Source organism: Anopheles maculipalpis, chromosome X, assembly GCF_943734695.1.
Source record: "Anopheles maculipalpis chromosome X, idAnoMacuDA_375_x, whole genome shotgun sequence".
In the NCBI taxonomy this organism is placed as follows: Eukaryota; Metazoa; Arthropoda; class Insecta; order Diptera; family Culicidae; genus Anopheles; species Anopheles maculipalpis.
In genome coordinates, this window is record NC_064870.1 from 11,137,402 (window position 1) to 11,163,877 (window position 26,476).

The 26,476-nt window shown below is 48.2% G+C and overlaps 3 protein-coding genes across 3 annotated transcripts in view; all 3 read left to right on the forward strand.

The window, feature by feature from the left end:
* LOC126561847 (protein sevenless) overlaps positions 1–13,288 on the forward strand; it is a 34,053-nt gene extending 20,765 nt beyond the window's left edge. Inside the window, exons 3-13 of the mRNA XM_050218187.1 lie at positions 3,985–4,044; positions 4,137–4,481; positions 4,562–4,804; positions 5,221–9,328; positions 9,703–9,922; positions 9,987–10,687; positions 10,777–10,967; positions 11,039–11,146; positions 11,216–11,841; positions 11,905–12,050; positions 12,831–13,288. Of these exons, the coding sequence (XP_050074144.1) occupies positions 3,985–4,044; positions 4,137–4,481; positions 4,562–4,804; positions 5,221–9,328; positions 9,703–9,922; positions 9,987–10,687; positions 10,777–10,967; positions 11,039–11,146; positions 11,216–11,841; positions 11,905–12,050; positions 12,831–13,288 (7,206 nt within the window). The remainder of the gene's footprint in view (positions 1–3,984; positions 4,045–4,136; positions 4,482–4,561; positions 4,805–5,220; positions 9,329–9,702; positions 9,923–9,986; positions 10,688–10,776; positions 10,968–11,038; positions 11,147–11,215; positions 11,842–11,904; positions 12,051–12,830) is intronic.
* A 3,866-nt stretch (positions 13,289–17,154) lies between these two features.
* Positions 17,155–20,865, forward strand: LOC126557553 (protein peste-like). Its single transcript, XM_050213366.1, has 3 exons — positions 17,155–17,268; positions 19,431–19,602; positions 19,680–20,865. The coding sequence occupies exons 1-3, from the start codon at positions 17,155–17,157 to the stop codon at positions 20,858–20,860; spliced, it is 1,467 nt and encodes a 488-aa protein (XP_050069323.1). The 3' UTR covers positions 20,861–20,865.
* Positions 20,866–22,319: 1,454 nt separating this feature from the next.
* LOC126561809 (neurobeachin) overlaps positions 22,320–26,476 on the forward strand; it is a 289,107-nt gene continuing 284,950 nt past the window's right edge. The window contains exons 1-2 of the mRNA XM_050218139.1: positions 22,320–22,457; positions 25,011–25,189. Of these exons, the coding sequence (XP_050074096.1) occupies positions 25,031–25,189 (159 nt within the window). The 5' untranslated portion in view covers positions 22,320–22,457; positions 25,011–25,030. The remainder of the gene's footprint in view (positions 22,458–25,010; positions 25,190–26,476) is intronic.

Below are 26,476 nucleotides of genomic sequence, written 5' to 3' on the forward strand. Positions count from 1 at the left end.
GTCTTTGCAGGTGCCGTGTTACAGGGCAGTCCTTCGTCGGCGGCTAGTTAAATTGCTATTGCGTCGGCGGAAAAGATGTAGGTGTAGTTAGGAAGTTTGCTGGCGCAGTTGTCCTTGGTGGAGTGGATCCGACAGACGGCTGAGTCCAGATGAACGGAGCCGTCTGTAAAGATATGATGGAAATGTTTGTAATTAGTCTGTATTAAGTGAGTAAAGGTACTATTGGCAATGTGGCTACTTTTTCCGGTTCCCCGGAGAGAGCTTTTAAGTTCCCAGTCTATGGCAGGTGTGCGGAAATAGCAGGGACGAATTCCCCGGCGGGTGGATTGGATGATCGGTGTTTTTAGTTCTGCGTTTGCTTTGGTGATAAGTGCAGTTGCGTCGAGTGCTTTCTCAAAGATCCGAGCTGCAGCTTCCACTAGTCGGTTGGTGATGAGAAATTCAAAATTGATTGCGGTTAATGTTAGTTTGTTTGTTTGGCTATTCGCAGTTTTTATGACATTTTTACTTTAACTATTATCTATATAATGAAGCGTTCTTGTTGGAGACAGATTGCACGTGTAGGTTTTGATTCATTTGGTGACTCATCATTCTACTACAAGAGTTTGATTAATATTGGATCCTTCTGCTTAGCATAACGGGCTGCTAGGGCGTGCCGGCCATTCAATGGCTTACTGTATAAGTGTATTTCTACACTTTTACAATGAAAGTGACACAAAGCTAACCAATAAACAAGCCAGTATTGAGCAATTGTCCTCATCTTATTCTTTTTTTTTCAAAAGCTCCAAAAAATTGTAAAAGCCCCGTTTTGAGAAAGTTATCACGTATTTCTCAGCGCTCGTGGCCCTGAGCCTATGCAAGAGATCATACTAAAAAGTTCAGGTAATGAAAATTCTTCTTGCTGCGATAATTTGTTCAAATGTGTATGCACCACCTACTACGAGTAATTTAAGTGCAGGAACCTCCAACAGTAGTAAACCACAAGACCTCTCAAGGTTGTCCTTTCGTTGCAATTAGTGAGAGCGGGGGAGTGGCTTGCAAGGCCTCTCCCCCAAAACCCCAGTCTCGTCGGAGGGGCCAATTGAGTAGAGTCAAGAAGAACAGAAGGGCGATCAGTCGCCCCTAACATGGAGATTTGGAGAGATATGTTATCGTTCTGTGCGCCGTGGACGTATTGACTCGAAGTAGAATCGGAGTCAGATCAATACGCATATCAGGGTAATATTGCTACATACACTGACAACAGAACATCTCTGAAGGTAGTAGAACCGAAGAAAAAAGGTGGACAAGCAAAAGGTGGTCAGAGCAGTGGCGGATTAACCTACGGGTGAAGTTGATGGCCGCCACGGGCTTCCCCAGCTAAGGAGGCCTCACTAACCAGGGCACCTTTTAGCCTTAGCATTAAAACAGACCAGCACAGACCACCCCGATTTGTCCATGCCGGCTAGAGCCTATGGCGTTCCGTCTAGCTAGCTACCAGAGAAATTTGATTCGCGGGAGTGTTTTTGTAAATTAGAATCCCAGATAGTTTTTACAACTCTTCTGAGAGGTGTCTCAAATAAAGCAGGGAGTGAATGAGAGAGTTTCAGATCGTGAAGTTTAATGCTTTGCGATTCAAATCATGACAGACTTGGGCAAACTTTCTGGCGGCTCTATCTAAGTGACGTAAAAACAAAAGTGACGTAAAAACTCATTGCGATTCAAATCTCACAGATAAAATTATTTAAAGTTTAGGTTTTACTATTATGGATGATGTGTTTCACTTGCTTGTGCTTTGTATCTTCCAATTAATTGGGTGAAGGGCCAGGCCTCCTTAATTCCTTTAAATCTAATCTTATATCTAGCTTAACAATTCCTAAAACTTATATCCTATTTGGAGGGTAGACATTTCCTTCTCCCTCAATTCAAGAGCACCTTATCCCGGGTGAGTTCGGTTGTATGGTTCCAAAGTTTTCTTCTCTATGTCTGCTAAGGGGTTGGCGCATCTTTGGAGTATCGTGCCGTGGAGACTAACAATTGGCTCCCAAGAAAACCCTTTTTCTTGTGGATACTCCTTGGTGTTCACCACGCCATATAGTTGGCAGCATTAGCATGTTATGGCTCGCGGCCCCACCATTGTCAGAACGCACGAGTCCGAAAACCACTACAACTTTGTGAATAATTTTCTAATAATAATCTACCAAAAAATCGAAACAAAATAGCGCTAGGCACCCCTGCAATTCCTGACCCAACATGTGGCCCCCGATTAGAAGATATATATCGATTTCATTCATCGTCGTCATCAGCAAAACGGGCACCGTAAAGCACCCGTTTGGTTCCCACGTGGTACCCGGCTGCGAACTCGCAAAACGATCGCAGCAAACTTGCAGCGAAAGCACGGTGATCGATTGAGACCTTGACTGCGAACCTATCTACTATCGCTTCCTTCTGTCTTGGTGTACACCATGCGAGCGCCATATCGCTCGCGATTACTAGCTCCCATATCGGTTGGTGTGCCCGTGAGGGGCGAGATTACGCGCCGTCTTAAGCGTGCGTTTGTTTTGTTTTGGCTGTTTTTCTCGTTGTCTTTGTTAAGGTTTTCTCCTCACTTGCCAGCAGCCAATCGGCCGTACATACAAATCAATTGAAGCTAAGGGTATAACTCCACTAGAGATGAGCACGTTGTGATGGCGGGCGGGCGCGTGCGCCCGTAGTCTTCCGCCCGCCGATGGACTAACGATGCACTTCCTGCGATTGTTGCGTGTCGCTGCGTGTGTGCGTGTATATGTGTATACATATTTTCGCACTTATTATGCGCTTTCGCGAATACGTTCCACAACTCCCTGCGGTTGTACTACCGCCATTTTTGTTGTTTGTTGTTTTTACTGCTCCGCGTACCCGGCCACATCAACCGACCGACCGATCCAGCTTTAGTCGTGAAGACCGCAAGCAGGCAGGAATGTTTTTAATGTTTTACAATTATTGCCTTTATTAACGATGCGGCTTGATGAGCGCGTACATTAAAGAGCACCAGCATTACGCACGCATGTGTCTGCTCGGAATAGTAGCCAGATAAGTAGCAGGATTGAAGAGCGAGGAGTCGCTCCGCTCAACATCAACACCGGAGACACATCCGGGGCCGGTTTCAAAAAGTGACAAAAGGGCGGGAAGTTGTCGGTAGACAGTTGTTTGAGTTGAAAATCTCGCCCGACCAAGGAAAAGCGTTGCCTTCTGTCCGGGTCAAAGATCGTCTCCTCCCGAGCCGGCGTTGCGAGCTGCGGATCTGAGCTGGGCGAATCCCTTGCAAGCTGAACAGGAAACACTATCGGACAACACAAATCTTAGGTTATCTCTCTCTTTCTCTCTTTCTGTGTGTGATCGGTCAACTTTTTTGGGGATGACACTTGACACGGGATGGATTCATAATGGACCTTGAAGCTGGACAGTGGCAGCAATCTAGATTAGAAGATCCATGAAATTAATCAAGAGTGAAAGATCTTCCCATGCGGTGGACGTAAATCTCACTGCTCATGCGGCTAGATCCAAAACGCTTCCCAACTGCTCACAAATCACTGATATCCACCCTCGAAAGGCGAGCGAATGGCGACGGTGGCGGACATACTTTGGCCTATGCTCATCTCGCTATCCCTATATACAACCCTGAACTCCGTGCTCCGCAGTATCTGCATGGTGGTGTTCCTCCAAACCATCTACCGCCATCCCTCCCATCACAAAATGCTGGACAAAAATCAACCACAACCAAAAAAAAAAACGCTCCAGTGTTTGGAGCTGATGGTCCAGAGCCATCAGCTAGTCCGCCCGCGCTTTCCGGCTTCAAATTAAGCTTACGGCACGCGGCATCAGAGAAAGTAGTGGCGGATGGGGAGGTTCGGGGCACTGTTGGTGGTGGCGACCATTAAATCTATTAACGTTTGCTGGGTTATTTCTGCCCGTCTGCCCGCACGCTTCACGCATTCGATATTCCGTTTTCTCTTCGTCTTGCAGTGTACGATTGGCTGCCGGCAGTGGGAGCTTGCGCTCGAGTCCAGCTGTCAGCATGCGTGCGTAAGTATACCGTAGAGCGTAACTGCTTGATGCATCAGGCAACATGGGTAAATAATTCGCTTCTTGCCAACCTGCCCCACACACATACACAGAACGTCAGCGATCAGGAACTGCTGGAAGCGCGGGAATGGTCCTGCATCGCCGGATGTAACGATGGGCTGAGCCGATACTTTCGGTGGCTAAAGGCGGAAATAGGAACACCACACGCACCGGCCCTCGTCGCGGACAGTCTAACTGCGACAGCACTCGCCTTGGAATGGGAAGTCCCGGAGCGTTTGGTACGGTTGGCCCGTCACCGCAATCGGGGTCCTCGCAGCTATCTGGTACAGTGGCGCTATGAGGAGGTAGCGGGTGATTGGAAGTATTATCGCAACCAGAGTATGGGCGACAGTTCGACTGTGCGTGTGGACAATCTGCAACCGTACACCAAGTACCGGGTAAGTGGCATATCCTTTCGCATCCAGCAGGTAAAGGGTCCTGAGTTACTATAATTACATTTCTTTTCTTTTTCGAGCAGTTTCGAGTAGCACTACTACTATCGCCCCACCACGACCAGGTCCTGACGTCCGAGCAGAGCGTCATCATCAGCACGCTACCGTCCGGTGTGCCCACCTCGGAGCCTACCATTGTACGGGCAGTGGCAGTAGATCACTCGCGCATATCCATCTCCTGGGAACCGGGCCCATTCCCCAACGGTCCTGTACTGTCCTACGTGCTGCAAATCAAAGACCTGCATCCGATCGGCTACAGCGCGCTTAAGGTTTCCACCGGCTACCTCAACAATACTTTTTTTTCTTCTTTTTTTTCTGACTTTACCTCCTTTCAATCAAGGATGGCTTATTGCGTGTTGCTTTCTTGTCTATCTTGCGTATATCTCTGCTTAAAGCTAACAGCTCTGGTTTGGTGTGTTCGATTAGGGCAGTAATGGCTTCAGTTGCACGGCCATTTCGCTTCTGTTGTTCTCTCTATACTATGCTCTCTACACTTTCACTACACTTTGATCACATCTCTACACCTAACCTCTTCACACTGTCTCTACTAACGCATCATTGTTCTGTTTATGCGTGTTTTTATGTGTAGTTGTTTTTTGCGTAAAAATGGCGCTAGTTGCATGAGCTAGAGGCTTCTCATCGACACTAGTATCACTAACGCTTCTTACCCTGCAATGTTCCACAGGAAATCCCGGAGTCAAACACATCGCGCCATTACATGTTCGAGAAGCTGGAACCCGAGCGTAACTATTCCGTGTCGGTAGCGATGAGCAATCCGGCCGGTGAGGGTCCCGCCTCAGTTACGCTCGTTGCCACACCGCCCAAACCAACCGGCCACGAGGAAGCGCTCCTTCCAACGCTCATCCTCGGTGCGGAGCGTTCCATCCTGGCGCAGAGCTCCCTGACACTGTTCTCCGATCCGCCCACCAACGTGTACGCAAGCATCGAGCACAAAATTCGCGGCACAGCAACACACATACGCCGTGGGCTACTGTTCGTGTCGGACGATGCCGGTTTCATCTATCGTGCCCCATCCCGACCCGGTGCGGAAAAGTCTCGTGTCGCCATCTTACTACCGGGAGCGGCGAACAACTTTCGCCCAACGCTACTGTCGGTCGACTGGCTTAATGAGCATCTCTACATACTGGGGCAGGCACGCCCAACCAAGCTGTGGCAGATAGCGTACTGTGACTTTACCGGTGGCCATCTGACGGTCGCCATTGCGGGGCTTCAGCGCCGACCGGATCATTTTGCGGTCGATCCGTACAATGGGTATCTGTTCTGGGTGGTCGGTGGTACCGGTTCCGAGGCGGGACTATTCCGGCTCGATCTTGGTGACATCTCGAACGGTGTGCGGCACGAAATACGCCCCCTGCAAATGGTGAGCGGACGCAACTTGGGTGCGTTTACGCTCGATCATGCCAACTTTCGTGTACTGCTGGCGGATCAGGGCTTGAACACGGTGTTGGCCGTATCGCTCGACGGGAAAAAGCTGGAGGACATCCGGAACAACACACAGCAGCCCCGTTTCGAGCGGGTAAAGTCGTTGGCGAGGGCGAACGGATTGTTCTACTGGACGAACGGTACGGAGGTTTTTGCGGAAGACTATCACCGGCTGCACGATAGCTACTATCACAATGCGTTCCCGATAGCGGCCAACAATACGTACTTCAGCATCAGCGTGAATCTGACCGCCGAACAACCGATCCCGATACCGGTCAATCCACCACGCAATCTACAGGCGCTTGCCTCACCGGACAAGCTAAAGGTGTCCTGGGATGTGCCGTACCTGCTTGGCGTGAAAGGTCGCGGTGCCTGGCAATCCTGGAGCTACCGTGTGGAGGTGAAGGATGAGCAGCTGGAAAGTGTGCTGCATGTAGCTACCGTAAATGCAACGAGCTACGCGTGTGACATTGCGGGGAGATTGCTACCGAACCGTGTGTACACGGTACGGGCGGCCGCATTTACTGCAGCCGGACGTGGACCGTGGAGTCGGGAGTTCCGTGTGCGTACACTGCGTCCCGAAAGCCAGCACCATCTGGTGTGGGCTAGCACGGACGGTATCGTGCGTAGTGATGTGATTGGTGAGCATGTGAGCACGCTGATACCACGTTCGACGGAGTTGGATGGTGCTGCCGTTACAAGTCTTGCCTGGCACGCGCGTTTACTGTACGTGGTGAGTAACTCGACGCTACGACTTTACCGCGAACCGAACACGACTGGTGGCGAATGGACGAAGGTGCGCGAGCTCGAATCGGTCGAGTGTGTGGCGATCGATTGGATCGGTGAGCGGCTCTACTACTCGAATCCGGCACAGCAACTGATCGTACGATCTGGATTGCTCGGTGAGCAACCGGAACCGATACACAGTGTGATGAACGTGCGTGAGATACGGTTCGATGCGTACCGGGGATATATCTACTGTTCGTCCGGTCTCATACTGGAGGCGTTCCGGCTGAACGGGAAAAGTCGGGTACTGTACTTCAGCGAGAAGCTGTTCACCGGCAAACAGATCATCGGCATGACGCTGGACCTCGACGGGAAACGTTTGTACTGGATAGTGCGTAGCTACTCACACTCACACCTGTACTGGGGACCACTCGCCGGCTATCCTGCTACCAGTGGGTCGGGCAGTGGAACCGGCACACTACCATCGTTACCACTCACCGACCAAACACCGCAAGGTCCACTGCTACACTTTAGCGATCGTTTGCTGTGGCTGAAGGAGAGTCAAGTTGTCGTTGGTGATGTGAAGGGTGAAAATCTTGCGTACATTCGCAACCACCATCTGAACGGGACACGTGCGCTGGCTCTTATCGATCAGGCACCGAAGACGCTCTCCATCAACGTGCTTCCGGCCAGTGTCAATGCCAGCTCGATTCGCGTTACCGGTGATTGGCGACGCTTCAACGTTAGCTGGACACCGGTGAAAAACGTCAACTATAGTACGGTCTTCTACAAGCTCACGCTCAAGCTGCCGGACGCCCGGGATATCGTGCAGGAGCTAACCGTGCCGTACTTTGTGTACGGTGCTAGTATCGGGGATGATAGTGATCCAACCAGTGCCGAGCATGGACCAATACCACCGTACACACCGATCGACATCACGCTGCACGCCTTCACCTACTGGCGATCGTCGAGCTTTTCGAGCGTGCGTCGACATACGCCGGCAGGGAAACCGTCAGTACCGGTTGCACCACGTGCCTACATCCAGCATCACTATCTGCCCGGTACACACGTGCTGACCACCGGGCTCGTTTTCCGTTGGTCGCCCCCGACCGAACCGAACGGGCCGATCGTTGCGTACCGAGTTGATTGCTGGTCCAGCTACGATGAGACAAAGCGTCGCGTACTGCTGGACGGTGTCGAGGTACGGAATAGACGCACGGAGCTGCTAATACCGGAACCAGTGCAGCCCGACATCACGTACTACCTGCAGGTGCGCGTATGCAACGTGGACCATAATGGCGATCCGAGCGAGGTACGATCGATCAGTTTGCGGGACGGCCGTCCACTCCCACTGCTGTACGTTGCCACCAACGATCAGATACTGCTGGTGGATCTTGATCTGCGCGAAAGCACACCGATCGTTGCCACCGCCATACCGGCGATCCTGCTCGCCGAGCTACGCCACGAGCGTAAGCTGTTCTGGGTGAACGTAAACGGTGAGCTCTTCATGCACGACGATGCGGATGGTAAGCGTAAGCTAGCGCAGGTACCGTCACGTGCCACGGCCCTCACTGTCGACTGGATCACCCGTACCGTTTACGTCCGTTCGCAAACACCATCCGGCAATGGGAGCACGCTGCATGCGTACGATCTAAACCGATTCGAGAGTGGTGGGTCCGATCCGGTACATCGGCTGTTTAGTCTACCTGTAGAACCAACCTCGATCGAAGTAATCCAATTCTTACCGAACGAGTCCGAACTGCTGGCACTCTCTCGTGCGTCTCGTGCTGGATACATCATTTCGCTCGAGGAACCAGACCGTGATCCGATCACATTCAACTGTGCGGTTGAGGTAGTAGACGAGCGGATGCAACGGTTGTGTGATGAGTATGGGTATGAGTTTGACGAGCACGAGCAGCACGGTATCGTGCAGGATGAGAGCTATCTGTATTGGATCAGTCCGGACGGAACGGTCAATGTACGAGCACGTGATGATCCACCGGCAACAAATAATCGCGAATTCCTACTGGCAGGAGCGGTCGCCCTACTACCCGTACAACAACAGCAACGCTATCCTCCCGAGCTTTGTCTCGTCCCGGCGGTACAGCACATCCAGTACCTACCGGAGCTGTACAATAACACCGAGAATTCCATCACCCTACGGCTACCAGAACCGGAGCGTCATCCCGATTGTGAACGACGGCCACCGGCTGTACGGTATCGTATCATGTACCAGCTCGAGGACGAACCAGCCGCCGACCTGTACGTGGACTATTCGTATGAGTTGAGCCGCACGATAGGCAACCTGCGGCCGTACACTAGCTATCGGTTTGGTATCACGCTTACCAACTACTACCTAACAGCGGGTCTAGCCGTTACCGAGCGCTTACAGTCTGCCGGTGTCGAGACGACCGAAACACCGAAACACTTTATGCCGGTCGTTTTCCGAACCGCGGTCGGGCCACCGTCACGACCGGAAGACATTACCGCGCTGCCGATCAGCCCTACTGAGCTGATCGTGAGCTGGACGCCATCGCGGCAAAAGAACAGCCATCACGTGTGGTACGAGATATGGCGTGCGGAACCGGGCGAGCACAAAAATCGGCAGCAGCAGCTTGTAACAGGTATGGCGGGGGTATCTACACGTGGGTGGTGGTGGGAACTCTGGAGTGTATTCATGAATCCGCTCCGACTGCGGCCTATAAAAACCGGATGCAACTCTGGAGTAATCCGGAGTTTACTCCCGAAGTAATCTCCGATATTAACTCTAGATTTAATTCCGGAGTGCACTGCAGAATCAACTAAAGGATACTACGGAATGCTCCGGAGTCTTTAATTTATCTTCGGTTTCCTTTGGAGTATACTTCGGGATTTCACTTCGGAGTATACTCCGGAATGTCTCGGAGTAGGATGTAAAATGAGGACTTACCCATCACTAAAGTGTACCTTTGTACATCCTAGCCTAACCTCTCCTTCTACTCGCGTCTTTTTCAAACAGATTTCAAAATGGACGACACATTCATGACGGCGGAGATTGGTCGGCTGCAGCCAAACCAGACGTACATCATCTGGGTGCGTGCATACTCCAACTTTCACGCATACAGTGATAGCGACAAATTCCAGGTGCAAACGTTCCCGGAGCCGAACGATATACAGCTCCTATCGCTCAACTCCACCGGCATTCGGTTGCGATGGATTCCTCCTCCGAACTGTCAGAAGTATGTCTGGTATATTACTACGCGCAAAGCTTGCCCACTAATACGAATTTCTCGTTGGAAACAGGTATAGGATTCAGTACTCCATCGTTGGACAAAATAGTTGGACGACGATGTACGATTCGACGGTTCTAGCATCCGTATGGTACAACTATCATCACGAGGTGAACGATCTACTACCGAAGACAAGGTATCAGTTTACGGTACTGCTGTACTACCCCTACCGGGAGGAACCGTACATGTGGCCACGCGATCGTGACATACTGTTCGAAACGATGGCCGACAGACCGGCTGCACCGGGACGTCCGGATGTCACCAAGCTTCGGCAGGACGTGTACAAGGTTAGCTGGGAACCGGCAAAGGATAATGGTGCTGTCATCGAGGAGTATGCCCTGGAAGCGCTTGTAACCCAGTCGAACCGTGCTGCCCGTTTATTGATACCGGCGGAGGACGAAACGGAGCAGGTGGCTAGTGTTACCAGTGCTAGCAACGAAACTGTACCATCTACCGAGGTGGAAACGTACGACGAACACTGGAGTCAGGTGTACAACGGTACGGACGTGTACTGGATCATCCCGGAACGGCACGCCATCCAAAGCAATCTGTTCCGGGTGCGGGCACGCAATTCGTACGGCTGGGGCCCGTACAGTGAGGAAAGTCGACCGACCAGTACGGACCTGTTTGTGCGGCGCACCGTTGCCTACATTATATCGTTCGTCATTTTGACTGCCGTTTTGGTGGTGTTTATTTCGCTGACGGTGTTATTAAGTAAGAATAGGCTAATCTCTAACTCTAACTCAAGCACTGCTTAAGGTCTGTGTTATTGATGCATTTTTTGTTTTGCTTCACCTCTCCAGTTGCATTACGGGCAGCAGAAAGAATGAAGAAGAAGGATCTGGCCAATGCACGACTGTCCGACGTTGAACTGGCGAACTTGCGAGAGCTGCCTCGTCGTGGCAACTTTGTACAAACTACCAATATCCTGTACAGTTCTGGATCTATGAATGAGTCGGATATTGCTTCGTTGCCTCGCATACGTCTTGATCAGGTAACTTGGCAAAGGCAAGGCAGAAATAAACCGTCCGTTAATCCTAACTAAAATCGCTCTTCCTCTTGCAGATCTTTATGGCAAGTTCATCGCTGCTTGGTAGTGGTGCGTTCGGTGAAGTATACGAGGGTGTCGTAAAAGGTGTCGATGGCGAAGCGGAAACACGAGTAGCAATCAAGGTATGTCTACAATCTCTCCAACTTCTGCTCAAATCAATACCTTACCTAAATTCTCATCTCCGTTCACAGACACTCAAGAAAGGTGCAAAACTGCACGAGAAACAAGAGTTCCTACAGGAGGCGCAGCTGATGAGCAACTTCAAGCACAAGCACATTACGCGCCTGCTTGGCGTGTGTCTCGAAGCGGACGCACTGCTCATCATCATGGAGCTGATGCAGGGTGGCGATCTGTTAAGCTATCTGCGCCGCAGCCGCTCCTTGCCCGGGCAGGCCGCACGGCTCACAATGCTCGACCTTATCTCGATGTGCCAGGACGTGGCGTCCGGTTGCCGGTACCTGGAGGAGATGCACTTTGTACATCGCGATCTGGCATGCCGCAACTGTCTGGTGTCGTCGACGGATCCACGCGATCGCGTCGTTAAGATCGGTGACTTTGGGTTGGCACGGGACATCTACAAGAATGACTACTATCGTAAGGAGGGCGAAGGTTTGTTGCCGGTACGTTGGATGTCGCCGGAAAGTTTGGTCGACGGTGTGTTTACGTCCCAGTCGGACATCTGGGCGTTCGGTGTGCTGCTGTGGGAGATTATGACGCTTGGCGAGCAACCGTATCAGGCAAAAAATAACGTCGAGGTGCTGAACCATGTGCGCGAGGGTGGCCATCTTGATCGGCCGAAGGTGTGCCCGAACGAAATGTAAGTAGTTTTGGGTGCAGCATCACACGGAACAACGTTTGCTGATTGTTGTTTGCTCGCTAGGTATGAGCTGATGAAGTACTGCTGGAGATTCTCCCCCGATGAACGGCCGACGTTCCGATACTGTCTGGAGGTGTTGCGGGCACTGCGTGAAAATACTAGCGAAGATACACAAATCATTGCACCGTTCCCGGCAAAATTGCAGCAAGGTAAGAGAGCACCGTTACAACGCTACTAACTGTTCACGAAGCCACACCATATGCTTTAAGCACCGCACGCCAATCAAGCAAACACCTCCATCTCGTTGCAGAGTGCGTTTCCAATCTGGCTTACCTAGCATCCGAATGTGGCCAGGTGTCTACAATGTCAGGTAGATAAAGATAGAGAGTTGCACCTAGAAACGATACCTATACAATGATCTGCATTGCAAATACTGTACTCTAGTATCGAGTAATGTAGTAGAGTTATAGCTACTTAGTGATAGTGAAGTGATAGTTACTTCTTGTACTGAGTCGTATGGCTTGTTGTTTGCAACCGTTTCTTTGCCTGTTGTTGTAGTTACAAACCGTTCATTTGGAATTCAATTGACGATGTTCACTCGAAAGTGCCTCATCTACCTTATCTATCTGATACCCATCAGAAGCCTATTCGAACATGTATTTTTGCAAACTTTTTACCCATACAACCATAATACTAATTCATAACATAACACACAGACGGATAATTTTCATTACAATAATACAATCATGAGGTCACGATTTTCAGTCATTATCGATAGAAATGTCATTCACAATGTCCTATGTCATATCAGCTTGCTGCCATTTTATCTTCCTGCTAAGTTCCAAATACGTCCGAATAATCCAGAATTGATACCTGCCTACGAACTAATAATATACCTAACACTCTCTGTACACTAACGATCCATCAGTACGCCTGACTATATGTCACCAGCGTTTAACAATCTACTCACGTACATACTGCATTTGCAGGCTCAATGCGCTTTGTTGGAAACGATGGTGGAATGATTGCCACCCCACCTACATCCAGCAGTGGTAGCAGTGGCGCTACTGGATGCCTCAACACCACCTCCCCGAAATATCTCGAGCTGGTGTACGAGGACAGTGGACAGGACCAACCAGACGGGTTCGGCGTCCTACAGGATAGTGCCAGCCCACTGTCCTCGACACCAACCGACAACGGTTACGAGATACCGATCACCGACGCACGGGGACAGTTTGCTGAAGCGAGCGGCAGCAGTTTGCCGCGCCGCTCCTACCCAGCCCATCCTAACCAGCCGCTGCTCGGCCCGAACCTCTCGGTACTGCTGCCGGACGGTACATGTGCCGCGGACGACGATCGAGACAGCCAGCCGATGGGATCTCACTCGCCAGTTGCCACTACCAGCAGTAGTATTATGGAACGAGAGGAACGACCGACCAGGAGCTGAGCTTGTGCAGGATTCGACGGCATGGACTGGCGTAAGATAGGAATAGTAAACAGTCACATGACTTAAGGTAATGGTTAGGTTAAGTTAAAAAAAGAAAGAGAGAGAGAGAGAGAGAGAGAGAGAGAGAGAGTAAGAAAAAAAGAGCGAAGCAAAAACGCAATGAGAGACTTTCTCATTCAGAACTGTACGAAAGTTCCACTGACCCGAGAGCGCGGTGCCTGCCAACGCATGCAACGATTTTGGTGTACAGTTTAGGAAGGTCAGTTTTAACAACATTAGGCGCATGCTAAGTACCGGCCCCTACCCAACTGCTAGACCTAGCAAAGTTAGCTCAAGCATACCTGTTTGGTACAGAAACCCAGCCAGTCAGAGCAGCAGCTAAAACAAAAATGGCGTAAAAACTAGAGCTACGGGGTTCGTTGACTGTACGTTTAGCTCGCGAAGGCTAGACCACTATGTAAATACTCAGCAAACAGCAAGGTCTAGTTTGTTGATGCGCGCATCGGGAACGATCCTAGAGGAGAGCAAAATGCATTCATTATCGGAGGAAGATTACAAGGGAACTAATTGTCCGAACATTATCAAACCATCGTCCACTCGATGGTTTAATGTCGATGTCTTTAATTTAAAAGAAACGCGCATTGGTGTAGGAGTTTTGTTCGGTCAGTTGTTTGATTACCTGTCATGATTTTCCTGATTTAAGTTCCGGGCTAGGTACAGAATTTTCGTTGTGTTATTATTTTGTCGAATTAATTTTATTATGAAACTATTATTTACAAACCCATACACAGAAACACGCAGACATACATACACGATAACGCAAGTATTATATTTTTGCGGCACATACTAGTGCTCGCTAGTGGAAGCGTTACGAGGAAGGATAGCAAAACCAACCCAGTGAACGCAGGGCGTAGACGAGTCGGAGAGATTAAAATTTTAAGTTGCAACAATTGGCAATATTGTCGGCTTCTGTCTAATACTGTATTATCATTATCTGTTTCCTATGCGTGTGTTACAGCGTAGGTTGCGGACATGCGACAATTTAACAACTAATGACAAGGCGCAATCGTTGTAGAGTTAATGCCAAAGTTTTATAGAGACCAGGTGATCCCATACCCTGATTTTTTTGTGGCCAAATTTAAATGATCCAATTTTTAAGGACGGGCGAAAACCTTCCTAAACAAATCAGCGCCTTCTTCTGTGTGCTCCGAAATTCCATAAAAGATAAAAGAATGGAATGGTCCATTCGCGTCCTATCAAAATGCAAATTTTGTCCCCTTGATTGGCTATCAATGAACAAGGACTGAGACCACCTGTTATCCATAAACTTTGGTGAAGGCATTTTGAACGTTACTCTTTCATCCGATTCCCGAAACCCTGCTTTTGGATGGTTCACCATAGTTAGCTTCTAAGGAACCGGAGTAAGAAAATAGGTGCTGATGATGTGTATAGAAATCCTTTACTATGAAGCCGTTCGAATGTACTGACTACTTTCTGTGCTCTTGTCTAATAAATATTATGCTGCAATTGAAGTTGTGGGTGTATGTTGGGGTTTTGTTTATGAGTAACAGATAAGGGTCGACAGTGGTGCCGGTCGCCATACGGGGTTCAAATCCCCTCCGGTTCGGGGGTTTGGGGTTCAAATCCCTTTCCGTAGTGAGGACAGAATATCCAACTACGAGGTACCACCGGTGGCGTATAAATCTGAGGGTGAAGTTGGCATCACCGTTCAGGGATGGTGCGGGAGCGGGGGAAAGGGAGGCATCGCTGACTAGAGAGCCTTTTTAGATTTAGAACCTGTGTCCTATGTATGCTGCACGCCCCGATTGGACCAAAAATATACGAGCACACGTAGCGGAAGCTGAACTTTATTAAAGTAAAAATATGTATGAAGCTTTTTATTTCAACAGCTTTGGCTCCTCGCCTATTAGTTGTTTCAGTCAAGGTGCGATTTTTGTCTCATTTGGATCAACGATCAACGATCAATAAACTAGTAAGTGTAGAGTAAATAAGCTAAAAATCCAATTACATGGCTTAACATGGGTATCCAAAAATCGGACACTTACCGAATATGATAGAGGGCCCCAATTTTCACTTCACTTAGCGCTTCCGAAAGGCTAAATCCGCTACTATCAGCAAGTCTAGTAGGCCATTAGATGGCCGGCATGACCTAGTAGGTCAAAGAAGAAGACATTCCCAATGATCGTATCGCGTGAAAATGGGCGCTCACGTCTCGTGGGCTATACTCGCCTCTTCGGGGTTTCCTCAAGGAAACAACCTCGGCCCACTGCTCTTGGTAGTATACTAGTGTACTAGTAGTGGTATATTCATGACGTGGTTATCCTGATGATTATGTGATCAGCTGCATCTTGTGACGATTAAGACATTATACTGTTCCTTACTTCGGTCTGTTCTGGATCCCGAACTATCGCGCAGTTCCTTCCTACGTCGTCAGATCTACCTGGTTTAGATGGATAGGCTTTTTCCTGGACTAGGACTTTTTTTCCACTAGGTCTAGTTTCTGTCAGTGCGTCCGCGTATCGGCTGACAACGCGTTGGGAGGACGGTCTTCACCAGATTCGCTTAGCTCAGACCGCGGACCCGAGTTAACCGACGACGATTGCTCCCAATTCTTCCGACGGAGTGGGGAAGTACTGCTGGAATGCATCAGTAGGGAAGACAAAGGCGAAACTTCTCCCGAATCCCCGAAAGAGATCCTCCCAAAGACTTACAGTGGCCTTCAGCAGCAGCAGTTTCCTGGGTCGCATTACGTCCGGTACGCTCCTGGAGACTTCAAATGGATTACGATGGATACTACGCGCTTTTGGGTATCGAATGGCAGAAGCAGCGTAACGCACAGAAACTGTTGCGGGACTTTTTGACTATCGGATCGAACTCGCCGACGCTAGAACCTCGGCCTGTCGCTGTCTAAATGGACACCGGTGACGAGAAAGAATAATTGCAAAATCTAGCTAGTTATAAGCTCTGGTAACCTCCGGAACTAGCCGAGTGCAGCCTAGCAGTACCGGACCACTAAAGAGTGGAGAAGGGCAAACGCCATTATCGTGTGAACGGTGACAAGGTCTGCAAGATCTTGGATGCGGTTTGCTTCACCGTAAGTCGTAGAGAGAGAGAGAGAGAAAAAGGGAGATAAATAGAGATGATGAACGAGAACGATCGATAATTGCCTGACACAGTTGCATTGCCACAGACACTAGATCAAGGTTTGTCCATCGCTGACGCCTCCTGAAACACCAGCACAGTCGGAGACCGGCTGACACCGCTTCCGGACATAGCATTCTCAACGCCAAACCGGCAGACTAATGCGGTTTCTGTTAGCACTTAAACTGCTTTAGAAGGAATGCCTGAGGAGATCCCTCGTAGCCTTATTTTAGTACAAAACTAAAACTCTTTAAAAGATTGTTTTTTTTTGTACTTACAATATTTTGTTGGAGCCACGTGCCGGCTTATACTATCGTGGTATAACGTCAACGGCTTCAACAAGTATGAAGATCGTAGCGGATATATGACGTACCTGACTAGCAAGTGCATCGGTGGGGATGAAAAACGTTACGCTCAGCCTTGCCGTGCAGGTGCATCGTCGCTCGACCACTCGATCACGATACGCGATCGAAAGTTGTACCGCTGCTGCTCGGTGCCCGGGGGGAGGGCGAATCATTCGTAGTTGTGGTATTGATCGTGAGCGTCGCGCACGGCGCTCGGATGCGAAGCCCGTCAACAACTCCAACACGCGCTGGTGATCTCGATCCTTCCAATTTCTATCGCTATCAATCACAATCAACCTTAAACCTGTATCCTGACGGTGGTTGCTGAAAATTTTGGGGCAGTGGAAAGTTGCTGAAATAATGGCTGTCTGCTGTCGGTGGTATCTGGTGGTTGGTTTGGGCTTAGGTACGGCAGCAACAGGATTAATATTTCTTCTAGCATGGCGTGACATTTTCGACATACTTGTGGCAGAGGTAAGTGTCAGAGCAGCGCTCTTCGTTGGGATCGAGTGTTTCTGTGTGCGTGTGTGTGTGTGTGTGTGTGAAAAATTAGAAGTCTTCATGTGTCTCCATCTTTTATTTGTTGTCCTGATATGACTCGAAAAAACAAATCTTGATATGTTTTCTTCTGATATGAATGTCCAAGTTAGACTTACCTCATGCGCATTAAAAACCCCTCAATTGAAGTTACATCCATCAATCGGTCGAGAACTCTTCTATTCTGGAGGACACATTAACTTCCTATTCTGGCCAATGACCGCAACTAAGGGCATCTGTCGCATGGCTAAAGGCTTACTGCTTGCAAACGCGCCCTACACGTAGATTCGACCGCACGCTTCCAATTCATAGCGGATCATCATCATCTCCACGGTGTGATTTACAGCGGAATTTAAAATTATTTACCCCGTTCACCTTTGGGTAATCATGCCACAGTTTTAACCGCGCAATTTAAACCACGGCAAAACCAGATTGAAATGACGACAGCACGGCTCGATTGTGTATGCATCAATAATGGCGCCCGGTTGTCATAGCAAATTGCAAAACCATGTTGACACTTACGGAGCACCTTAGGGTCAAACCGTGTACACGCGGTGGCGTTTTTGTTCCGGTGGTTACTCTACTACCTACAGCGTGCGCTATCTAATTGGCGGCTTGGTTGCAATATAAACAATCCATGTACATGGGTCAAACCATGCGTACGTGGCGCATGATGAACTTTTGACTAGGGACGGGACAAATTGGCGTAAATGTGGAACTGGTTCCCGACGGTTCAACACAAAATTGGAACCATATCCGACCGGAAGGTAACATCCAGAACCGTCGGAGTCGTTGGAAACGTTCGGAAGCGTCTGAAGCGGTTCTGACAGCTTCAACATCACAGTTCCGGTCGACAGTTCCGAAGGATTTTTTTCTTTATAGAAGTTTTGAGCCTCCGTGGCTACATTCGCCTCTATCCTAGAAGTGGTTTATACTAATACAAAACTATTGCAGATGAGGCTTTTACATATAAATTGCGGATGCGTAAAAATCTAACAAGGCAGTTTTTCGGGTGATATAATTATGTCGCGTAATCGGTATCCTGTTGGCAGGTGGCTCGGTGTGTCGTTTATCCGTGGCAATCGGTAAGAATGTGCCGGACGGTGATGTCAACGCCACAGAAGCTGCAGAGTGGAGGACTGGATTTTTTGGAGGATCCTGGATCCTGCTTAAAAGAGCGGAGTTTGATGCTGATGTCTAGGTTATGCCACGTGGCGTTCTAGTGATGGAAGATTATGGTGTTGGTAAAGTGGAAAGCTGCTTGGCGGGAATGCTCCGGAATGAGTCCCAATCCAAAAGAAATCGATTGTTGGAGACGCAGATATTCAGTCTAGGAGCTGAATGTGGATGTCTTTGAACCCGTGTTCCAGGCACGGTCAGTAAAGAGTCGATTGGTCTGTAGTCATTCGTTGGCGGCTAGTGGGATTCAGCGGAGAAGATAGAAGTGTGATACGGTAGTTTGATGGCGCAGTTGTCTATCGAGGAGCGAATTCCACAGCCGGCTGTGACCACAATTCCTGGCCAATTTGTGGTCAGGCCACAATTCCAGATGAACGAAGCGTCCGTAAAGATGTGGTGGATTTTTGATATATTCTGTGTGTATTACGTGGATAAATTATTGGCAATGTGACTGCTTCTTTCGATTCCCCGGAGAAGTTCCCAGTCTATTGCAGGAGTACGGGGGTAACAGGGACGAATTCCTCGGCGGGTAGACTGAATAATCGGTGGAAGTTAGTGGTTGATGAGGAGTTATAATTCAGTGCTAGCTCTGGTGATAAGTGTAGTAGCGTCGGATCCTTGCACAAGGATCCGAGCTGGAGGTTCCTGATGAATTCACACATTTACTATGATTCCCACGGTTTCAACAGACGATTCCAGATGATTCCTGATGGAACCGGCGACTCCATTTCTTCTGAATCAGAAGTGGAATCATACAAGCTTGAACCGGACCGGAACCGTAGATGTCCATGTTACGAGCGAGATGGGACACTAGCAGCGTCCAGATAACCCTTCAATACTCATTACATTCTTCACAAACCCAAAAATTTCCCGCAATTGAAAGATTCACCTAATTCTTGGTGTTTTTCTTCTCCAAAAAGGAAAAATCTCTCCTGCCAGGCTCGGCACTCTATAAAGAATGGCGACGTCCGACGATGCGTCCTCGCTGGCAGTTTTACGCGTACAACTGGAGCAATGCTGAGGCGTGCTTAAGCGTTCCACAGCAAGCTGCAACGGCTAGCTTCCAGGAGCTGGGTCCTTATACTTATGACGGTGCGTCACACATAACTGTATCTACTCTCTATATATCACTCCTACTAACACCAATCACCTTCTACCCTCCGCAACAGAGTATACCGAAGTGGTAGATGTGAAGTTTCACCAAGCGAATGGTACGTTGTCCTATCGCAAGCGAACCTTCTTCCGACAGAGTGATGCGACAAAAACGGACGACATCACGAGCGTTAACTTTGTCGCCCTGCTAGTGTCCCATCTCGCTCGTAACATGGACTACTCCGTGCAGCGGGAGCTCTCCTACTTGCTGTACAACTTCCGCCAAACTGTGACCGTATCCCGACCGGTTGCTCAGTTGCTGTTCACCGGCCAGCGAGAACCAGTGTTGGAGCAGCTGGGAAAGTTGATCTGCACCGGCAAGAATCTAAGCATACCGTGTCCGGATGAACGGTTGGCGTATTTCCGCACGTTTAACGTGAGCCGACGGCCAAGTGAGCTTTACAGTATGGACGTTGGACTGCAGGAACACTCCCGCTACGGTATAGTAAGATCCCAGGGTTCGGTTGCGAGCCGTACCGTGCACGACAACTTCCGGCCCTGTGATGGGTTTGCCGATCTCACTGGAGATCTGTTTCCTTCCCGACTCGATCGCCACAAACCGATCACCATTGTGCTGCCGGAGCTCTGCCGGAGACTAACGCTGGAGTTTGATCGCGAGCAGCTTTTCCATGGTATCGTGGGCTACCGATACAAGGTACGCTTAGTACGACCGTTTAATGGTGAAATGACCAGGCTGGGCAGCTGTTCGGATGCTTCGATTCGGTTGGACGGGTACGGCATACTAAACTCCAACGAATGCAACGGTCTGCCGGTGTACGAATCAGCCCATGATCAGTCTGCTGACGATGGGTCTCAACTGTACTACACGCTGGAACCGACCACAGGAACAGTGCTCGAGTCGTACATTGGTCTCACCTATCATACGGTACTAAGCCCGAACGAACATATCGCACTGTTCCAGCACGTACCGGAGCTTCGGATACCACTGTTTCGCTTCGAGCGCTACTACCGATCAAGCGAGGTGAAGCTGGCAAAGCTTACACAGCTCCTTCACCTGCTTGACATTGGCCATCAGGCAGCTCTGGCTGGTTGCGTTGCCGGTATTGCGATAGTTGCGATAACCGCACTGTACGCATGTTGGTGGTCACGTGAGCCGAGCAAAAATCGTAACGACGACTACAGTATCATCGGGATGCAACTAAGCAATGCTGGAAGGGATACTCAATTTGTCAAATAAACATTACACATTCTAGAGGAAGCATGAAAAAAAAATATCTAGAAGCCCTTAAATTTTTTGAATTCAAAAAGGGAGCAAAACTATCGATGAAAGCTCATGAGAGTAACTTTCAAGCATGCTTAAAGGGAAAGCTTTTTGAGAAAGTTGTGCTTAAAAGCTCCGTAACGTTCGAGCAGAAGAAAGGGAAGCTGCGAGCTCGTAATACAAATGCAAATCGGTTAAATTTCGTAGAATAATAGAAACGACGTTCTGTATTACATTTTGCTACTCATGAATACATCCAGAGCATCTGAAAAAGGAGATAAAACAGAAAAAGTAAAAAAATATTTTTGACAGTCATCATTCGAGCAATTTAATGTCGAGCTTGAATTGCAGGGTTCGCAACCAATGCTTTTTGATGTATTTTGGGTTTGGGGACCACAAAGTCTACTCGCTTCTCAAATTTGATTGAAATCGCTTTGTGAGACCCTGGCGCATACACAAAATTCCTACATGAGGCAACGGAGAAAACCCTGAAATTGGAATTCAGAGATTTTTAGAAAGTTCCACGATGATTTTAACAATTTGAAAATTCCTCGTGGCCCTCTCTCTAGGGGTTAAAACTAAAGCGGATGATAGGAAGAAAGGGAATCTAAAATCAAATTTTGGTTTTATTTTCTACTTTTTTTTATTCATGTAGGACGGCTGTATTGCTAACTGTATTTTCTATTAGTTAATAAAAAAACCACACAAACATTACACCGTGTAACCTTGGCGGAATGTGCTGCGCTTTGCATACATTTAGGCGTTTTCGTATTCCCTTCTCGGCGTTCACCAGGGAGCCTCCTTTTTCTCGTGTTTTGTTTTCTCAGCACCATTCTGGACCGTCTGTGAGCACTAAATGAGGGTTGAGAAACGAAGGTAAGAAAAATTAGAACCGATTTTGAAAAAGCAAATAGGTAACCTGCAGCCGAGAAATGTCTTAAATTGATTATTGATTATTGTTAAACTGATTCAAAGGCTTTCCTTGCAAATGCAAGAACATGTTGGTTCATCGAAAATTTCGAAATTTCTCACCAGATTGTTTTGCAGCTCAACTTTGCAGCCGAGGAATTTGATACATGATCGGTGTTAATTTTCCTCATGTTTTGTTTCTCAGCCTTATTTTTAAATTGTCTTAATACACTCCAATAATAAATATATAAAAGAAACGCACAGCAGTTAATTGGTTTGCCAACCCTGTCACAGTCAACGATCACCCATACACACCCGTACGCACGTATACGGGCGTTTATCTGTCACTCTTCTCTTTCTGTTCGCTCTGCTCGCTCGCGCTCTGCTCGCTCGCGCTCGCGATTTCTCGCAAAGAACCGAACCCGAAACCCTGCTCCGGTGCGAACGCGTTCGCGAGAACCGAAAACTAGTTTGACAGGTGCTGTCAACGGGACGCGATAGCTTTTTTTCATAAATCTCGACCTTTAATTAGGGAAAGGTAATAGCGTCAGCGTTCGTGCGGGGAAAATCGTACATGTTGGCTAAACCAGTGGCCACAGCCGTGCACCAGTCGGTCGAACAGCAGGGAAACAGGCCACGGCGGGTCGCCCCCCACATCGGCTAGGTACGCAGAGGTACGGTAACCCGCGGCAGGTCTCGAAAATATTCCAGCAAAACCCCCTTTCGTAGCAGCCGATTGAACGAAGAGGAAAGTTGGCGAGGGGGAGGGGGGACGAATATACAGAACCAAGAGAGAAGAGAAGAAGGAAAAAGTCCCCCCGAAGCGAACTAGCACTAGCAGAAGAAGGAACGGAAGAGAAAGAAGAAGAAGAAGAAGTATGTGAAAAAGTGAAAATCGATCATCATCTTCCAGAACCAATTGCTGTAAAGGACGTGGTGGAAGAGGGCGAGGGAAGAGAGGAGGGATTCCCGGCCGTCCAGTGCTGGCCAGAAACTGGTAGTGCAATGTGTGCAGTGTGCGTGAAGTAAAAAAAAAGCTGGAAAAAACAGGGAAAATCCACATAGCTGCTTGCTCCTTGCGAATGGGTGATTGTGTTAGTCAGTCCCATGTAAGAGCAAAAGAAGGAAGAACAAAAAAAAACGAAGCTCAAGCCCCGAGAACACCGGAAGCAAGGTGGTGCAATCTTTTGTACGGTTCCGGTTCCGTAGCAGTCGTGTGTGTCACGTACCATCTGGGGTCTTTGGCAGCTTGGTAAACCTTTCTTCGATACCCACCTCCCACACACACATACACACGTGCGCGTTATAGGGTTGGTGCCAGGTTTTATCTAAGCACCCTCTATTATCTAAGTGGTCTAACGACGGCGCTTTTCGTCGTTTTTTTATTTCTTTGCTCCCTCGTCGCACGATTCGACGACGGCAGCGTTCGAACCGGCCGCTAAAAATTGGGCTCCTCATGTTCAGCTACCACCCCCCCATCCCGTCGGTACGCACGCACACATCCGCCCTAATGGGTCGTCTTTATAGTTTCCATTATTACCGATTTTTTTTTTACTTTCCTCCCCATCCACCACGAACTGTCATTTGAAGTGCGTGACTATGAATAAGTAAAAGTGACCAAGAAATAGGGAGAGAGAGAGAGAGAGAGAGAGAAATAGTGAGGATATATAATTTATGTGTGTGTGTGTTTGCGTACGTGTGTAACATAAGTGTGTGTTGATGTGTGCGCGCGTGCGCCTGTGTTTATGCAAGCTGTACGTGTGCCTTCCATGTGCGCTGCGGTGTGCGTTTACTTTTATGTATGTATGCACACGTGTGCATGAGAAATTTCCTTTATCATCCCCCCCCCCCCCCCTCCAGTTCTTTATATCTTGTTTCAGCCCTCCCTCCTTCATGAAACGGCGCAGATAATTTCCTTCAAAAGATATTCTCCTTGCAGGACATCACCATCCTGCGCTTGGTTAGGAAAGGAAGAATGAGATAGATAAGAAGAAAATCAAGATTCAGGACTTTCATCCGTTTTACAGGGGAGAGAGAGAGAAAGAGAAAGAGAGGCTAAGATTTACGTGTGGAAAAACATTGCTCGAGAATTATCGAGGACAAAAGATAAAGGGCCCTAATATATCAATCCCAGCACACCGCCCATCGGGATGGGCATGGGTGTGCGCCTGAGCGATGGTGTTGTATCGCGCACACAAACACACACACACACGCACATTTTCTTACACCCTGTTCCGTGTTGTTTCCTCAATCAGCCACCCATGTTGTCCCTGTTTAGTTCTGCTTCCAGTGTTCCTTTTCTGTGTGTGTGTGTGTGTGTGTGTGTGTGTGTGTGTGTGTGTGTGTGTGTGTGTGTGTGTGTGTGTGTGTGTGTGTGTTTGCTCTAGAAGGCGCCACTGTTTACGAAACAGACTGCCACCGGGGCGCACAGAACTTTCTATGCATTAGCGAAGGCTCATTTTATTTGATGTAACGCAGGAACCGCAGCAGCAAAAACACGTCAACAACTACCACTGCTACCAGTCGTCTACAACTACAATCAACGCTATCAACAACCAACCAAATCAGCGCATTCAATCCTTTCGGGCAGCGGTGTGGTGACGTAAGGGTTCCCGTGTGACAAACACGACCGTGTATGTGTGTATATGGGTGCGTGTGGCACCTTCCCTACCCTTCGCTTGGAGGGCGCCGCTAAACGAGGGGTGTTTTTTTTTCTCTTTTTTCTATCGCGTATATGTGTATGAGAATGTATGAGAATGATGTTGATGATGATGATGAAAGTGTGTTTGCTTTATCATTTGTCGTGCTGTGCCGATGTATGTTGCACAGAGCTATATCTACCTGTCGTCAAACGGAAACGACACATTGCAAAACGTCAATAATAACCCGCAGGTGCACTATTGTATCTGTATGTGTGTGTGTGTGTGCTGAGTGGGGATGAGGATGGTCAAGTGTTTCAACAGCAAACAATTGCTGTTCAAGAGAACAATGCATGCTCTACATACACACATTATCCCCTACATACACACACACATGCGCTCGTGCACAAACATTACATGCTGACTGAAATATTTTATTCATATTTTAATATTACTCAAATATTTTAAAATACAAAAACATATTTTACTTCCTCCTAATCTTCTTCTACTTCTTCGGTGCTAGATAAACTTAACAGTAAAGAAAACTTTACCCTATATATGCTTTATTCCCATTTTAGAACACACCACCATCACCACCATGGCGGATCTTACGCGACCGCCCCTGTGTGACATCAAGCGACCCGAGGAAGTGGTGAAAATGTCGATGACGGACAACCTCAAGTTCGCCGTCCTGATCGGACTGATCGAGGTGGGCCAGGTGTCAAACCGGGAGGTGGTTAACACGGTGCTGCATCTGGTAAGACGACGGTACTCTGCTGTACGGTATAGAAAGCTGCAACCAAATTATAACAGTGCTAACGAGACACATCGTGGCACACCTATGGGTACTGCCCTGACCATCATCGCCCCGGTGCGGTGGTTGTAATTCGGTCAATAATGTTGTTTTGGCCGCAGAAACTACTAGATTAAATTAGAAACAATTAGAATGGACTCGATAATGAAGCAGCTGTTTAACATAAGCGACGAAACTTACTACAGCGCACTACCCTGTAGGAGTCTTGGTATGTCACCTTTCTGGCTACCTTGACTTTGACTTTTTTCTAGTACTTAAAATCCAGTACTTGGATGATTATTGGATGTGTCACTAAACTTTCAAAACACCCGATTGAGGAAAACTGATTATTATAAAATGTTCCTTGAAGATTAAATCGGGCGGACGGACATTAACTAGTCGTGTCTTGATAGTTTACTGCAGCTTGCCCTAAACGTTTTAGAGTTTAAATACTATTCCAAGAAGCATTCTTTACTAGAAGGCCGAAGTCGGAGGAATCCATGACGGAGGTTCGTAAAAAAATGTAAGTTCAAAGACAGCTCTAAAAGCCAAGAAGGGTTCGAATAGGGAATTTATGTAACAAAGCCGATCTTGCTAAGAATCTTGCTCAGACCTATCCTTGCTATCCTCTGACCCGTTTTGGGCCCAAGATGTGGAGGCGATAAAGTCCAGGTCAGGCATTTGGGTTTTCTTCTCCACATCAAGACTATGACTTAGGCTCCCGATACGATGTGGTCGCTTTTCACCCCAAAAGGAAGCACATTTTCCGGCAGATGGGCATGGGAATATCTTTGAGCTCGGAGATTGCACTGATGGTACAACTGAAAACGGTTGGTAAACTTGGCCCATAGTTTAAAAAAAACATGTTACAAAAGGCGTGTTGAATGGTTCTTCCAATACAAAAGTGCCATCTTATATTTAAACGCAAGGATCATTATTAAATAAATTTTTCAAGAAGCTAGAGTTACGCGTCAAATTGCTGCCATTGAATTGAATTGGAAAGGTTCGCATAAATTGAAGTATTCATGTGGTCTTCCAATAAAAAAATAAAATAAAGATCTTACAAAATAGGACTGTACTCTTAATGATGCACCCAGCATCTAAGCCCTATTATTTCCTAGACAAGACAGACAACTTTCATGTGTGTTTCAGACGTCCTTGCTAAGGTTGTTTTAGCAACAACAATATGGCCGAACGTTCTGGTTTCGCCATCTGTTTTCTGGAGCACATCAAGTGTGCCGATATTGTGTA